The 17,913-nt window shown below is 41.8% G+C and overlaps 2 protein-coding genes across 2 annotated transcripts; both read left to right on the forward strand.

Annotated features, from left to right (window-relative positions):
• Positions 1–229: 229 nt before the first annotated feature.
• LOC308103035 (E3 ubiquitin-protein ligase TRIM35-like) lies at positions 230–1,645 on the forward strand (the record flags this gene model as incomplete). The annotated part of the gene is made up of 1 exon (XM_080452887.1): positions 230–1,645. One exon carries the CDS (start codon positions 230–232, stop codon positions 1,643–1,645), a length of 1,416 nt encoding a protein of 471 aa, XP_080309013.1.
• Positions 1,646–10,552: 8,907 nt separating this feature from the next.
• On the forward strand, positions 10,553–11,968 carry LOC308103036 (nuclear factor 7, ovary-like; the record flags this gene model as incomplete). Its single annotated transcript, XM_080452888.1, has 1 exon — positions 10,553–11,968. The coding sequence occupies one exon, from the start codon at positions 10,553–10,555 to the stop codon at positions 11,966–11,968; it is 1,416 nt and encodes a 471-aa protein (XP_080309014.1).
• Positions 11,969–17,913: the final 5,945 nt, after the last annotated feature.

Raw genomic sequence — 17,913 nt, forward strand, 5'->3', positions numbered from 1 at the left:
CAGATCAAACACAACTTCCAGTGAGGAGGACAGTCTTTCCACATCAGCTACAGGAGGGAATACTGACCCAGACCACTGGAACCTGCTGACTCTGTCAGCTGAATGGACTTTAACAACAACCACGATTCACAGTGAAAGTAAACTTCAGGGAACATTCTAGAGGAGGAAGTGTTACCATCACTGACTGACTTCCTGTATTGAGCAGAGTGTATCTTCACTCAGAGACTAAATGGCTTCCATGTCATCTCTTCCAGAAGAGGATTTTTCCTGTCCCGTGTGTCATGACATCTTTAAAGATCCTGTTCTCCTGTCATGTAGCCACAGCTTCTGTAAAGCTTGTCTGCAAGAATGGTGGAGACAGAAGGAAATAAAGGAATGTCCAGTTTGTAAGGAAATACATTCAACAGATCCCCTACCCTGTAACCTGGCTCTGAAGAACCTGTGTGAGGCCTTCATACAGGAGAGACGGAGAGCATCAAAACTTAAGAGAACTTCATCAGGGTCTGAGGATCTCTGCAGTCTGCATGCTGAGAAACGCAAACTGTTCTGTGAGGAATGTCAACAGCCAGTGTGTCTTGTGTGTCGAGATTCTAAAAAACACACCAACCACAGTTTCAGACCCATCGATGAAGCTGCTCTGGATCACAAGGAGGAAGTGCAGAAATCACTGAAGACTTTACAGGAGAAATTGGAGGTCTTTAATAAAGTTAAAACAAACTGTGACCAAACAGCAAAACACATTAAGGTCCAGGCCCGGCACACAGAAAGGCAGATTAAGGAACAGTTTAAGAAGCTTCATCAGTTTCTAAAAGAGGAAGAGGAGGCCAGCATCACTGCACTGAGGGATGAAGAGCAGCAGAAGAGTCAGATGATGAAGGAGAAGATTGAGGGTCTGAACAGAGACATATTAACCCTTTCAAACAACATCAGAGCCATAGAGGAGGAGCTGAGAGCTGAACACATCTCATTCCTGCAGAACTACAAAACCACAATGGAAAGAGTCCAGTTCACACTGCAGGACCCACAGCTGGTCTCAGGACATCTGATAGACGTGACCAAACACCTGGGCAACCTGACCTTCAGAGTCTGGAACAAGATGAAGGACATTGTCTCCTACACTCCTGTCATTCTGGACCCCAACACTGCCCATCCAGCATACACCCTGTCTGATGATATGATCAGCATGAGAGATGGAGAGGAACAGCAGCTTCCTGACAACCCAGAGAGGTTTGATTATATTGCCATCGTCCTGGGTTCTGAGGGCTTTAACTCAGGGACTCACAGCTGGGATGTTGAGGTTGGAGACAATACACACTGGGTAGTGGGTGTGTTAGCAGAGTCTTTCCAGAGGAAGGGAGACAGAGGGGGTCAACGGTGGAGAATAAGGTTATATCAAGGTCAATACAGAGCACTCTCCAGACCAGGGTCAAACACTGATCTCTCATTGAAGCAGAATCCTCAGAGGATCAGAGTCCAGTTGGACTGGAATGAAGGAAAGCTGTCATTCTCTGATCCTGATACTAACACACACATACACACCTTCACACACACTTTCACTGACACACTCTTTCCATACATTTTCGCTGGAGATACTCTGAAAATGGTACCAGGGAAGATCAGTGTAACTGTTGAACCACATAGTTAGACATGATGATGATGACGATGATAAGCCATTTAGAATGTTTATGGGGTAATATTACTCTGTTTAGAATCTATATGATTGTGTTGTGGTCAATTACAGTCACATTAACAGGTGTTTCCTAAAGCAGTGGTTCTCAAATTCATATTTTTTGCCAGGGACCCCCGTTCCCTAGAAGAGAAGATTCATGTAAAAAAAAGAAATCTCTTCACATTTTCGATACTCATTAGTTCCTCATCCATGTTTTTGTATTTTATATTTTACATCACATTAAAACTGTGTTGATAAATAAGACTTGTATAAATGATTATCTGACTCCTGAAGCGCCCACCACCACTTACAGTATAAACTGTGAGGAGCCTATTGTGAGCGTGAACTGGAGGATGGGGGGCCCGTCCTAAATAGCCTGCATTAGGGCCCGCTGTTACTACGTTACACCACTGATCCTGACTGTTCCTGTGTGAACCTGTGTCTAATGATCAGGTTGTGATTCTCTGCCTGATCCCTGATTACATTAGTTTAGTCTTCACTGTTTGATCTCCTGCTTCTGATCCTTGACTGTAATCTGGATTAAACCTTGATGTGAACTTTGAATTCCTGCCTGATGGTTTCTGTGTTATACTGTCACTATTTACGACAGTCCAGGTTATAGACTCTAGGCTATAAAATATATCATGAGTCAAACTAATTCACTTGATGTTATCCGTTTATAATGACTGATGTCAAAAATCACGTTATTATTTTAATTTTCATCAAACCAAGACACTTCATGTAGTGATTATGCAGGGCATTTAACTTTGATAAATAGCCTACATGTTGGTATTATTTATAATTCCAGTATATTCTGTATTCAGTTATGACTTATTCATTATCATGTTCTGATCTGCCTAGTGACAGTCAAGACTTTGGTGTCAACTTGGCCTCAGTCATAACTTCATAACATCACCATTCAAAATAATGTATTAGCTGTTGAAAGAGAACAAGTTGATTCAACAACGTTCAGTCAAAGGCCAAGTGACTAAAACAACTGACTTACCAGAAAACACAGCAGAAATATATGAATATGTCCTGTTGCTACTGTTAAAGTTCACTTTAAAAGAGTTGACATTATTTATTTCTATGTTGTACAGATCAGTTTTAATTCTCTTAAGATGAAAGGCAGAGTGACAAGACTAGTGATGTCACCAAGAGACACATACTGGAGCTGCTCCATAGATGGTTAATGGAACATTATGATATAATAATGGAACATTACTGATATAATAATGGAACATTAGAACACTATGATATAATAATGGAACATTAGAACACTATGATATAATAATAGAACATTTTCTAGAATCTGTCCATGGTGATCTTGCTATGAACTCAGAGCTATAAGTCATAGATAAAAACAATAATAATACTCATGTGGATGTAATATAACAATTTTATATAAAGCTCTTATAATGTTAATGCTCTGCTTTCCAGTTTAAGGAGACAGTTGGAGACATGATTCAATAGTTTGAATTGCACATTATGAATATTGTTTTAGTGTGGATTTTGCATGTAACTTGAAATGCTAAACACAATCATGGCCCTATATAGGCTCAAAGTAGCCTGGTAAACCCTCCCTCCGGAAATCTCATTTCCATTTGATTCCAGGAGTGAGTCTGGCATGAAGGCTTGTATGGGCGTTTCTAGTGCATTACCAAATAACCGAGCCAATCAGCGTCCTCGCTCATTGTTTTGTGATTGACAAAACAATTGTTTTGGGTAGGCCAATCAGGTGGAACCCGAGTGGTTCACACGTCATTAATCAATACACCTTTCATACAAGCTGCTAATTAACATCAAAGACAAACCAATTACTCCTGGTGATAATCACTGCAGCCTAAAGTGGCTTAATTGGACATCAAAGGGCCACTTGGACATCACAGCTACATTACTCCCGCCCAGCTCCAGCCCACAGCCAAATTGCCCATATAGGTCTGCAGGCCAGACTCACTCCTGAAATAAAATACAAATGAGATTTCTGGAGGGAGGGTTTACCAGGCTAGGCTCAAAGTAACTGTGGCTGTAAAATACAATCAGTAAAACAAATAAAATCCACACACTAGCTCTCAGCACCACTATTGTCTTATTGCTGCTTTCATCAATTTGATCTAGTTGTCCTTCCTTCCTTCCTTCCTTCCTTCCTTCCTTCCTTCCTTCTTCCTTCCTTCCTTCCTTCCTTCCTTCCTTCCTTCCTTCCTTCCTTCCTTCCTTCCTTCCTTCCTTCCTTCCTTCCTTCCTCACTGTAGTAATAGCAAGTAAACAGTAAGGATGGTTAGAAGGTAAGAAGAGAGAGAGAGAGAGAGAGAGAGAGAGAGAGAGAGAGAGAGAGAGAGAGAGAGAGAGAGAGAGAGAGAGATCATATATATGAGAGAGAGAGAGAGAGAGAGAGAGAGAGAGAGAGAGAGAGAGAGAGAGAGAGAGAGAGAGAGAAGAAACAAGAACATGACCCAGAAAACTGAGCGTTTCAACCAATAAATGATCCTTTAATTAGAACACACCAAGCTGTGATTGTTGTTTATTCACTGAGAGAAAGTAAAACACTACAACCACTTTTATTTTCAGGATTATTTCTTACCTGTAGGCTACAGGTAGCAACACAACTGTAAAATATGTTGGCATTGTGTCCTCTACATTGTAGGAACAATACAATTGAAAAGGAATAGTAATAAGAATATAAAATGAAACTAAACGTAAGGGAGCGGAATTTATTATAATCATAGTACACTGTCTATGATTTTGGACCCCCAAATTGATATATATTTGTCCTTGGACCCCCATCTTAAAATATTTGGTGCCAGGGACCCCCATCCCCTAGAAGAGAAGATTTATATTAAAACAATGCAAAATGATTCAAAACATTTTCGATATTTCAACATAGCAGATGTACAAGCCGTGAGCTTGCAGATCTGTTATTTTTGAATAGCCAACATATGAATGGATGAAGTGGTTAAAATGATTGTGATGCTATATGAACTACTTTAGCTGGGGACCCCCTGGAACTGTTTTCTAACTGCTTATATGATGTTTTTCATAGTAGTGTATATTTGACTGTCATTAAATGTTTCGATGAGTTGAGTACAAAGGACCCAAATGGAAACTAGCCATAGGCCTTCTTGTGATTAAAATCCTCTTAGCAGGTCTTGTATTGAACTGTACTTTCCTGTGCTGTTATCTTTTTGCAAACTGCTATTAAAGTATTCAATCAATCAATACAATCCTATTAGCTGTTTTTCTTTTCGTACAGTAATAATAATAATAATAATAATAATAATAATAATAATAATAATAATAATAATAATAATAATAGCCTAATAATGCATTTTATTTATAAAGTATATACAGTCTCAATAAAGTCACTTAAATGAGATGGGAGACTATCTGTTACTGATGTGTAATGGGACTGCATTCATAATTAAAGTCTGACTAGAAAAAAGATCTGAAGTCCAGTTTCACTCTCATTCTTTACAGTCTATCTATGCTCTCATTCAATGCGCGGTGCCCTTTAAGTGTTACGACAGTACTGATTTACGGCCGTTTTTACGACAGCCGTTCCTTCTCACGTTGGTAGGAGAAAGCGCGGGTCAGATGGTTGTTGCCTGTGAGAGAAACATCAAGTGACTCTAAAGTATCTTCTGTGAGACTCTCTTCTGTTAGGTGAGCACTGAACATGTTGATTTAAGAGCTGTAACATTATCTTATCTGTCATATGATATTAGCCTTAGATCAAGAAGACTATCGTAGATGTATTTGATCGATTTTGACATTTTCATATCTACGAGTCTTAGCGACCCCCCCCCCCCAGCTTTTCCTAGAATGTCACCAGTAAAGCCTGTATTTCTTCAAACATGTACAGATACAACATATAAGGTGCTTACCCGCTTGCCCCAAATGTTACTTATGTGTCCGGAGCATGTTTGGAATGTATTAGTCCACATTTTTCAATAAATTAGTGTTTTAATCCCGTCTGTGGCCGAACCCTCCTTTACTTCCTGTTTACATTGGGTGTAATTCCGGATTTCACCAGATGCGCTCCATCACCACCGCCCATTGGGAACTTCCTACAGAATCGGCCACAGACGGGATTAAAACACTTCTTTATTGTAACATATGGACTAATACATTACACAAACACTCCGGACACCTAGTTAACATTTGGGGCAAGCGGGTAAGCACCTTATATTTTGCATCTGGACATGTTTGGAGAAATACAGGCTTTACTGGTGACATTCCAGGGTGGTCGCTAAGACTCATGTCAAAATCGATAAAATACATCTACGATAGTCTTGATCTAAGGCTAATATGGTAATATGTTGTTTGATTTATGGTTAAAAGTTTTACAACTACATTAACGTTTATTATCATTCAACTTTGACCAGTAGTTGTATTGTATAATACTAATCTTAGCCCTGGTCCAGAGTGTTAGTGAGTTCTCTCTAACGCTCTGCCAGGTGAGCTGCTCTGATCATAGACCCAACATTACACTGCCGTGAGAGGTCTCCGTCTTTAGTAAAAATAAACAAAACTATTTAGCTACTCACTGAAACAAAGGCTGTTTTGTGTTGTTGAAAGTCTATAATCCAGGGTGGGAAGACTCTCAGCATCCCACCTTCTCTGTATAATACACTTTTGGGGCAGAAAATAACAACGCCAGACGGAAATCATTTATTTACTCCACTGCGCCCCCTACAGATCTGGTCGATTTAAATTACCATTGAGCAGATCTATAGAGGGCGCAGTGGAGTAAATACAATAATTGTACAAGGAAATAAAATACATTCTACAGTTGGTACAGCTACATGGTCTTTGTAATTATTTTGTCATGAGCTGCAGCATTGGTTACACAAACACTATTTTGAAAATCATCCAAGACTGTCATATAATATATGACAGTCTTGTATCAAGGCTAGGTATAAATGAGTTACAGTGAAGCTATCAGTGTATGATATGAATAACTATTGAGTTGTGTGTTTGCCTGGAGGGAGTGATACTTGACACTTATTTAACCATTAGGTTGATCTAAGTGTGAAAACAAACCATATTGTCCCACTTCTGTAGAAATAAACACAATGCTTGTCCTGTCAGTATATAATCAATGGCTTTCACAAAAATCCACTTTTGTCATGTTGTTATGACAGACTTACTGCCAGTAATAATCTCTGAATCTGCAGTATTGCATTTTTATAAAGTGTTGTTCTTGTTTTTCTGTGTTTTACAAGATGGCGAGGGACAAGATGGCGCCGCCCAGGGCTGCTATGGCAATGACGTGTATTCGACAGGCATACCATTCTGTCCCCCGGGCTGCACTGGGCAAAGGAGATCACCATCTCATCCATCTGATCCCTCGCTACAGGCAGAGATTAAAAATATCAAAACCTGTAGTGCGGAGTTTCAGAGTGTGGTCCAGTGAGGCAAAGGAGAGACTCTGTGCCTGGCTGGAGAATGCGGGCTGTGACCAGGACCTTGTTGAGTGGGCGGGGCCTGAGGCTGGAAACAGTCTGGATGAATACACGGACACTGTGACATCATTCATCAGCCTCGGTGAGGAAGTTTGCGTTCCTCTCCGCTTCAGGAAGATCTACAACAACGACAAGCCCTGGTTTTCAGCCCATCTCAGGAGGCTGAGGTCAGAGAAGGAGGTGGCCAGGCGCAGCGGTGACGTGGCTTTGTTCAGGCAAGCCAAGTACGGGTTTGCCAAAGCAGTGAGGGAGGCGAAACATCGCTTTTCAGAGAAGCTGCAGCAGCAGCTCTCTGAGGGGAACTCCTCCTCGGTCTGGAAAGGCCTCAAGACCATCACTAACTATAAACCAAAGTCGCCACAAGCGTCCGACAATCTCCCCCTGGCGAACGAGCTCAATGAGTTCTACTGCAGATTTGAAAGAGAGGTTCCCTCCCGCCCTCTCCCTCCACCCCCCCAGCCACAACCACTACCTCCGTACCCTAGTGGGCCCCCCTCCTCTCCCCCCCCACCCCCTCTCTCTGTCACGGAGAGAGAGGTGAAACTGCTGTTCGGGAGCCAGAACCCCCGGAAGGCGCCCGGCCCGGATTCTGTTTCCCCCTCTGTCCTGAAGCACTGCGCTGACCAGCTCGCCCCGGTGTTCACCAACATCTTCAACGCCTCACTGGAGCTGTGTCATGTCCCAGCATGCTTCAAGGCCTCAACCATCATCCCCGTCCCCAAGAAGGCCAAGGTCACAGGCCTAAATGACTACAGACCCGTCGCCCTGACCTCTGTGGTCATGAAGGTACTGGAGCGCCTTGTCCTGGCTCATCTGAAGCGCATCACCGATCCTGTGCTGGACCCGTTGCAGTTCGCGTACAGAGCAAATCGATCCACGGAGGACGCCGTGAACATGGCTCTGCACTACGCCCTACACCATCTGGACTCTGCCGGCAACTATGCCAGGATCCTGTTTGTCGACTTCAGTTCGGCCTTCAACACCATCCAACCATCCATCCTGGAGCACCAGCTGTCCCTGCTGCAAGTGCCTGCCTCCACCTGCAGGTGGATTACGGATTTTCTTACCAACAGGTCTCAGCGTGTGAAGCTGGGGAAGAGCATTTCCAGCTCCAGGTCCACCAGCACCGGTTCCCCGCAGGGCTGTGTCCTGTCCCCTCTACTGTTCTCTCTGTACACCAACAGCTGTGTTTCCCTCCACCCGTCGGTCAAGCTCCTCAAGTTTGCCGACGACACCACCTTGGTGGGCCTGATCTCCAAGGAGGACGAGTCAGCCTACAGGAGGGAGATCGAGCGGCTGCGTAGTTGGTGCAGCAGCAACAATCTGGAGCTAAATGCCCAAAAGACAGTGGAGACGGTGGTGGATTTCCGGAGGAAAGCAGCCCCTCCCCCTCCCATCATGCTGGGAGGCACCCTGGTGAACTCTGTTGAGTCCTTTAAGGTCCTGGGCATTACCATCTCCCAGGACCTGAAGTGGGAACTGAACATCATGTCCCTTCTGAAAAAGGCTCAGCAGAGACTGTTCTTCCTCAGGCAGCTGAGGAAGAACAGACTGTCAAGGGCTATGATGACCCGTTTTTATACGGCCATCATCGAGTCCATCCTCACCCATTCCATCATCACCTGGTTCCCCGCTGCAGCTGCAAAAGATCTCGTCAAGCTGCAGCGGGTGATCCGTTCCGCAGAGAGGGTGATTGGCTGTCCCCTGCCCTCCCTCAAGTCCCTGCACGACTCCAGGGCGCTGAGGAGGGCAAGAAAGATCATGGCTGACCCCTCCCACCCTGGCCACGGCCTCCTCACCCTGCTCCCCTCTGGGAGAAGGATGCGGCTGCTGAAGGCCACCACAGCACGCCACAGACTAAGCTTTTTCCCCTCAGCTGCCAGGCTGCTCAATGAGTCTGGCTTCCCTTCTCCCCCGCCCCCAAGGGTCACTGAAACCTGAAACCTGACACTGGCAATGACATTGCACTACTGTCCACTATAGCACTTTATATTATCTATTTTCTTGCACGGTGTTTGTTTTGTGTTTGTTGTTATTTATGTTATATGTGAAAAAAGATTGAAACACAATCATGCATTGCCAAAACAAATTCCTATGTGTATTACACAATGGTAAATAAAGGAATCTGAATCTGAATCTGAATACACCTACACAATGGTGGAGTAACCAAGTAACTGAATTTACTCAGTACTCTATTCAAGTACAATGTTGAGGTACCTTGAGTATTTACATGTTCAGTTCTCTATACAGTACATCTACTTCTCTAAATCTCAGAGGAGAATATTGTGCTTTTAATTCCACTGCAGTCATTTAAAAACTTTATTTACTACCTTCTTTGCATATTTAATTATTTATACGTATTATTACAATACTTCACTTTCACTTCGAGTTGTGAGCTTGTAGATCTGCAATTTTTGTTGTGAAATGGGACATTCTGCATAATGAGCACTGCAAGTATATTTTGCTGCCAGTATTTCTACATTGTGGTATTGCTACTTTTACTCTTAACTTTTTAGTTTCAAGGCCCACTATGACTCTTGAGAGTGTACAAAATGGAACCAAAGGACCCTTACAGGTCCATTTGGTTCCATTTGTACACTCTCAGAGTTACAGACATGTAAGGGTCCATTTGGTAACCCAGTGGTATACAATACTGTATTTGTTCATACATTTCTTTAATGAAGGCTGATTTATGTAGGTAGAAGAAGGGCAATTAGGCTGTAAACCTAATTGCCCTTCTGGGACATTAATAAAGACCTTGACCTTGACCTTGTATTTATTTTCAAATCTAGGAATGGTTAAAGGGAAGCGTTAAGGAATCAGACCGTTGAGATAATTATGTCCACAGGAAAAACACGTGGAGTGAACCTTTAAAGTTATTGCACTGACAGCATGTTCAGGTTTCAGTACTCTGGGTTTTTGCATGGGTTAAGTAGACTCCCTCCGTCTCTATTGTTTCCTGTCTATACTAATTATATAAGAAATAAAAGACTGTCCTGACTTTGATACATCTCATTCAACCAATTCAATATGTTTGGGCCGTACGTTATATGAGTATTAAATTAAGTGTGTGTGTGTGTGTGTGTGTGTGTGTGTGTGTGTGTGTGTGTGTTTTGCAACAGGTCTGTGGAGGTGTGTCAAAGCTCCGCCCCCGTCAGACTCATCTGAGACGATTAGATTGACCTTCAGATCAAACACAACTTCCAGTGAGGAGGACAGACTGTCTTTCCACATCAGCTACAGGAGGGAATACTGACCCAGACCACTGGAACCTGCTGCTGACTCTGTCAGCTGAATGGACTTTAACAACAACCACGATTCACAGTGAAAGTAAACTTCAGGGAATATTCTAGAGGAGGAAGTGTTACCACCACTGACTGACTTCCTGTATTGAGTGTTTGTAGCTTCTTTCAGAGACTAAATGGCTTCCACGTCGTCTCTTCCAGAAGAGGATTTTTCCTGTCCTGTGTGTCGTGACATCTTTAAAGATCCTGTTATACTGTCATGTAGCCACAGCTTCTGTAAAGCTTGTCTGCAGGAATGGTGGAGACAGAAGACAATAAAGCAATGTCCAGTTTGTAAGGAAATACATTCAACAGATCATCTACCCCGTAACCTGGCTCTGAAGAACCTGTGTGAGGCCTTCATACAGGAGAGACAGAGAGCTTCAAAACGTAAGAGAACTTGGTCAGGGTCTGAGGATCTCTGCAGTCTGCATGCTGAGAAACTCAAACTGTTCTGTCTGGAATGTCAACAGCCAGTGTGTGTTGTGTGTCGAGATTCAAAAAAACACACCAACCACAGTTTCAGACCCATCGATGAAGCTGCTCTGGATCACAAGGAGGAAGTCCAGGAATTACTGGAGATTTTACAGGAGAAACTGGAGGTCTTTAATGAAGTTAAAAATAAAAGTGACCAAACAGCAAAACACTTTAAGGTCCAGGTCCAGTACACAGAGAGAAAGATTAAGGAACGGTTTAAAAAGCTTCATCAGTTTCTACAAGAGGAAGAGGAGGCCAGCATCACTGCACTGAGGGAGGAAGAGCAGCAGAAGAGTGAGATGATGAAGGAGAAGATTGAGGGTCTGAACAGAGACATATTAACCCTTTCAAACAACATCAGAGCCATAGAGGAGGAGCTGAGAGCTGAACACATCTCATTCCTGCAGAACTACAAGACCACAATGGAAAGAGTCCAGTTCACACTGCAGGACCCACAGCTGGTCTCAGGAGCACTGATAGACGTGACCAAACACCTGGGCAACCTGACCTTCAGAGTCTGGAACAAGATGAAGGACATTGTCTCCTACACTCCTGTCATTCTGGACCCCAACACTGCCCATCCAGCATACACCCTGTCTGATGATCTGACCAGTGTGAGAAATGGAGAAAGACAGCAGCTTCCTGACAACCCAGAGAGGTTTGACGATGGCCCTGTCCTGGGTTCTGAGGGCTTTAACTCAGGGACTCACAGCTGGGATGTTGAGGTTGGAGATAATGCAGACTGGGCACTGGGTGTGTTAGCAGATCCTTACCAGAGGAAGGGAGAAGAACGGGGTCAACACTGGTCAATATGGTTAGATGAAGGTGAATACACGGCATTCTCCCCATCAGGGTCAGACACTGATCTCTCATTGAAGCAGAATCCTCAGAGGATCAGAGTCCAGCTGGACTGGAATGAAGGAAAGCTGTCATTCTCTGATCCTGATACTAACATACACACCTTCACACACACTTTCACTGACACACTCTTTCCATACATTAGCACTATTGTTGATACTGTCCCTCTGAAGATGTTACCTGGGAAGATCAGTGTAACTGTGGAACAATGCAGTTAGACATGATTATGATGATGATGATCATTTAGAGTCTTTAAGGGGGAATATTACTCAGTTATATAGAATCTATATGCTTGTGTTATGGTCAATGACAGTCACAAGTGTTTCCTAAAGCAGTGGTTCTCAAACCTATTCATGTCAAGGACCCCCGCGGACCCCTATCTTAAAAAATATGTTGTGCCATGGATCCGGTTCCATAGAAGAGAAGATTTATGCCATTTTGTGCCAGGAATTTGTGTTTAAAAAAAAAAGCAAAATGATTTGTATTTTATATCATAATCATTACTTTCTCATCCACTTGTTGTATTTTACATAATAATAATTAGTTCCTCATCCACATGTTTTTGTATTTTATATCATAATCATTAGTTCCTCATCCACTTGTTTTTTACATCACATTAAAACTGTGTTGATAAATAAGACCTGTTTAAATGATTAGCTGACTCCTGAAGCGCCCACCACCACTTACAGTATAAACTGTGAGGAGCCTATTGTGAGCGTGAACTGGAGGATGGGGGGCCCGTCCTGAATAGCCTGCATCAGGGCCCGCTGTTACTACGTTACACCACTGATCCTGACTGTTCCTGTGTGAACCTGTGTCTAATGATCAGGTTGTGATTCTCTGCCTGATCCCTGATTACATTAGTCTTCACTGTTTTCTGATCCTTGACTGTAATCTGGATTAAACCTTGATGTGAACTTTGAATTCCTGCCTGATGGTTTCTGTGTTATACTGTCTGAGTCACTGAACGTTACATAAAGAGTTAATATTTATAACTAATATGTTGACTATCCAATTTATAGATGTTTTATTGTAAAATATATGAGTCAAACTAATTCACTTGATGTTATCCCTCCTCTATAATGACTGATGTCAGTAATATCACATTAATTGTATGAAACTACTCTTTTTCATTCAGTGATTATGCAGGTTATTTAACTTTGATAAATAGCATGCATTTTGGTACTTCTATATCAATTCATAATTCCAGTATATTCTCTATTCAGTTATGACTTATTCTTATTTAGTTACTTTGCAGATATCAATTATTATATTCTAAAACATAATTTAACCACTTTAGCCCTATTTTATACATAGGCTATTTGAAAATAGCCGATCTACAAGCTCACAACGCGTCACATCGCGGCGCGTTGTGAGCTTGTAGATCTGATATTTTCAAACATGTTAGTGCTTTTACTTTTGGTACTTTAAGTAAGTTTTGATACCAATACTTTTGTACTTATGTACATTTTGAATTCCGGACTTTTACTTGTAACAGAGTATTTCTACATTGCAGTATTGATACTTTTACTCAAGTAAAACATGTGAAAATATGCTCACCACCCAAAAAATATGTCCGGGTTCAGGGTTGACTGCAGGTGTGCAAGAGACTTGTAGAGGCTAATCTAATTACGCAACGCAAATGACGCAAAATGATGACGATGGAAATTATTCTATCAGGCATAGTAGCTACCTACGATGGTCCTATATGACACAATTCCACAAAACCTTTGCTGCTGCACTTTTCACTTTTGGCACTCTATGAACATTTTTTTAATAAAAATATATTTTCTGTTGCCAGGTGTAACAGCTAATGGATCCTAAATAAACTCAAACTCAGGATCCAGACAGCATGATGCTGCAGTGAGGATGGCCATGTGCACACTCTGTGAAACATCAAGTAACATAGCTGCAGTTGCATGTTAAAGCCACACGGTGGCAACCAAACACCACTCTAATCTATTACATTACAGTAACAGTTAGAAGACCTGCTGAATGTTGCAGTAACTTAGCAGTTGACATGTTTGTCAACATGACAGCTCATTTAATTTAGCTCATATTCATCATCTGTGGAGACTACTGTTGAAATGTGAACGAGTGTGAATGTCACTGTGTGTTTTACTGTTGAAATAGAGTTTTTAATGGCCGGGGATTGAACCCCAACCTCCCAGTTGCAAGGCGGACACTCTAACCACAAGGCCACTGAGCTTCACCTTTTTTTGATTGATTGAATACTTTATTAGAATTGTGCAGGAAAAAAAGACACATGAAACCCAAGAACATCTTTGGCTTGTTTCCATTGGGGTCCTTTGTACTCAATTCATAGAAACATTAAATGACAGAATGCAGAACATCATAAAAACTGTTTAAAAACATGAAAAACAAAAAAATATGTACAGTAAAACAATACAATACAAAACTATTATTCATTTAAGTACACCCAACATAGGACAAGGATGGTACAATTATCTTTGAGTTGACACAAAACAACACTCAACACTGCCCATACCCTTCCTCCCTCATGGGTCTTTAGTTTGGTCCCTGTTCACTTCACCAGATAGACATTACAAGATATATTCTAAAATATATATTTTTTTTAGTTAAATCAGCAAAATCCAAAAAATAAAATTTATTTTAATCCTTTTTCCTCTCCTCGTGCCCAAATAAATTTAAAATAAAAGACAGAGTACAGCAACTTACAATGGGCCTGGTCTACAAGATACACTATACCACATTTCGGTGAATTGAGTACAAAGGACCCCAATGGAAACAAGCCGTATGCAGCTTCATGTGTTTAAAATCCTCTTAGCAGGTCTTGTATTGAACTGTACTTTCCTGTGCTGTTATCTTTTTTCAAACTGCTATTCAAGTATTCAATCAATCAATTAAATCCTATTAGCTGTTTTTCTTTTCGTACAGTAATAATAATAGTAATAATAATAATAATAATAATAATAATAATAATAATAATAATAATAATAATAATAATAATAATGCATTTTATTTATAAAGTATACAGTCACAATAAAGTACAGTCACTTAAATTAGATGGGAGACTATCTGTTTCTGATCTGATGTTTAATAGGACTGCATTCCTAATTAAAGTCTGACTATAGAAAAATGATCTGAAGTCCAGTTTCACTCTCATTCTTTTACAGTCTCTATGCTCTCATCGTTATATTATACCTCTATGGCTCTCATTCATTGCGCAGTGCCCTTTAAGTGTTACGACAGTACTGATTTACGGCCGTTTGTACGACAGCCGTTCCTTCTCACGTTGGTAGGAGAAAGCGCGGGTCAGATGGTTGTTGCCTGTGTGAGAAACATCAAGTGACTCTAAAGTATCTTCTGTGAGACTCTCTTCTGTTAGGTGAGCACTGAACATGTTGATTTAAGAGCTGTAACATTATCTTATCTGTCATATGATATTAGCCTTAGATCAAGAAGACTATCGTGGATGTATTTGATCGATTTTGACATTTTTATATCTACGAGAGTCTTAGCCCCCCCCCCCCAGCATGTCTGTCAACCAGCAAAGCCCGTATTTCTCCTAACATGTACAAAATTCAAAATATAAGGTGCTTATCCGCTTGCCCCAAATGTTAACTAGGTGTCCGTTGTGTTTGTGTAATGTATTAGTCCATATTGTTCAATAAAGAAGTGTTTTAATCCCGTCGGTGGCCGAACGACATCCCCCCCCCCTCGTTTACTTCCTGTTTACATTGAGTGTAATTCCGGCTTTCACCGGATGCGCCCCATCACTAACTTCCTACAGAATCGGCCACAGACGGGATTAAAACACTTCTTTATTGTAACATATGGACTAATACATTACACAAACACTCCGAACACCTAGATAACATTTGGGGCAAGCGGGTAAGCACCTTATATTTTTCATTTGCATACATCAACGATAGTCTTGATCTAAGGCTAATATGGTAATATGTTGTTTGATTTATGGTCAAAGTTGTACAACTACATGAAGGTTTATTATCATCAACTCTGGCCAGTAGTTGTACAAAGTAGCTTACCTCTGGGGTGACGTCACCCATCTATGTTGAAATACATTTTATTACTGCAATCTGATATAAGCCTAAAGTTATTTGTAAACTGGATGCTTTTCTGAAAAAAAAACTTCTTCTGTTATAATAATTCACAACTCATAGTTATGGGTATCATATCATCACATAGAATGTTGTCAGCCATGCCTTTTGCTACGTCTGTATGAATATTGTTATGTATTGTATACTGTCTATATAAATATATATATTAATCTTAGCCCTGGTCCAGAGTGTTAGTGAGTTCTCTCTAACGCTCTGCCAGCTGAGCTGCTCTGCTCATAGACACCAACATTACACTGCCGTGAGAGGCAGGGGTGGACTGGCCATTTGGCGTACCGGGCAAATGCCCGGTGGGCCGCGGGCCAGTGGGCCGCTGGGCCCACTGGCCCAGCGGCAAAATAATATAATATTTATTATAACGGGAGCAAAATATTTTTGCTCCCGTTTTAGGATTATTACGGTCATTTCAGGGTCGTGTGGCCCAATTATTAGTTACGTTAATGTTTGGGCTGGGATGCTTTCCAGCAGGGGCCTCAGTGCGGCTGCAGAGTTCATGTGCAGGGCTGGGCTGAAACAACCCCCCCCCCCCCCCCCCCCCCCCCCGTTGACAAAACGGTCCGGGGGGTGGTGGGCCGGTCCGGACCAAAATGCCAGGGCTGAATTTTGGTCCCAGTCCGGCCCTGCCAGGGTGGGAAGACTCTCAGCACCCCACCTTCTCTGTATAATACACTTTTGGGGCAGAAAATAAAATAGTTAACTAGTTAACATTTGGGGCAAGCGGGTAAGCACCTTATATTTTGCATCTGGACATGTTTGGAGAAATACAGGCTTTACTGGTGACATTCCAGGGTGGTCGCTAAGACTCATGTCAAAATCGATAAAATACATCTACGATAGTCTTGATCTAAGGCTAATATGGTAATATGTTGTTTGATTTATGGTTAAAAGTTTTACAACTACATTAACGTTTATTATCATTCAACTTTGACCAGTAGTTGTATTGTATAATACTAATCTTAGCCCTGGTCCAGAGTGTTAGTGAGTTCTCTCTAACGCTCTGCCAGGTGAGCTGCTCTGATCATAGACCCAACATTACACTGCCGTGAGAGGTCTCCGTCTTTAGTAAAAATAAACAAAACTATTTAGCTACTCACTGAAACAAAGGCTGTTTTGTGTTGTTGAAAGTCTATAATCCAGGGTGGGAAGACTCTCAGCATCCCACCTTCTCTGTATAATACACTTTTGGGGCAGAAAATAACAACGCCAGACGGAAATCATTTATTTACTCCACTGCGCCCCCTACAGATCTGGTCGATTTAAATTACCATTGAGCAGATCTATAGAGGGCGCAGTGGAGTAAATACAATAATTGTACAAGGAAATAAAATACATTCTACAGTTGGTACAGCTACATGGTCTTTGTAATTATTTTGTCATGAGCTGCAGCATTGGTTACACAAACACTATTTTGAAAATCATCCAAGACTGTCATATAATATATGACAGTCTTGTATCAAGGCTAGGTATAAATGAGTTACAGTGAAGCTATCAGTGTATGATATGAATAACTATTGAGTTGTGTGTTTGCCTGGAGGGAGTGATACTTGACACTTATTTAACCATTAGGTTGATCTAAGTGTGAAAACAAACCATATTGTCCCACTTCTGTAGAAATAAACACAATGCTTGTCCTGTCAGTATATAATCAATGGCTTTCACAAAAATCCACTTTTGTCATGTTGTTATGACAGACTTACTGCCAGTAATAATCTCTGAATCTGCAGTATTGCATTTTTATAAAGTGTTGTTCTTGTTTTTCTGTGTTTTACAAGATGGCGAGGGACAAGATGGCGCCGCCCAGGGCTGCTATGGCAATGACGTGTATTCGACAGGCATACCATTCTGTCCCCCGGGCTGCACTGGGCAAAGGAGATCACCATCTCATCCATCTGATCCCTCGCTACAGGCAGAGATTAAAAATATCAAAACCTGTAGTGCGGAGTTTCAGAGTGTGGTCCAGTGAGGCAAAGGAGAGACTCTGTGCCTGGCTGGAGAATGCGGGCTGTGACCAGGACCTTGTTGAGTGGGCGGGGCCTGAGGCT

Source organism: Gymnoscopelus braueri, assembly GCF_963280865.1.
Source record: "Gymnoscopelus braueri genome assembly, chromosome: 16".
NCBI classification, from domain to species: domain Eukaryota; kingdom Metazoa; phylum Chordata; class Actinopteri; order Myctophiformes; family Myctophidae; genus Gymnoscopelus; species Gymnoscopelus braueri.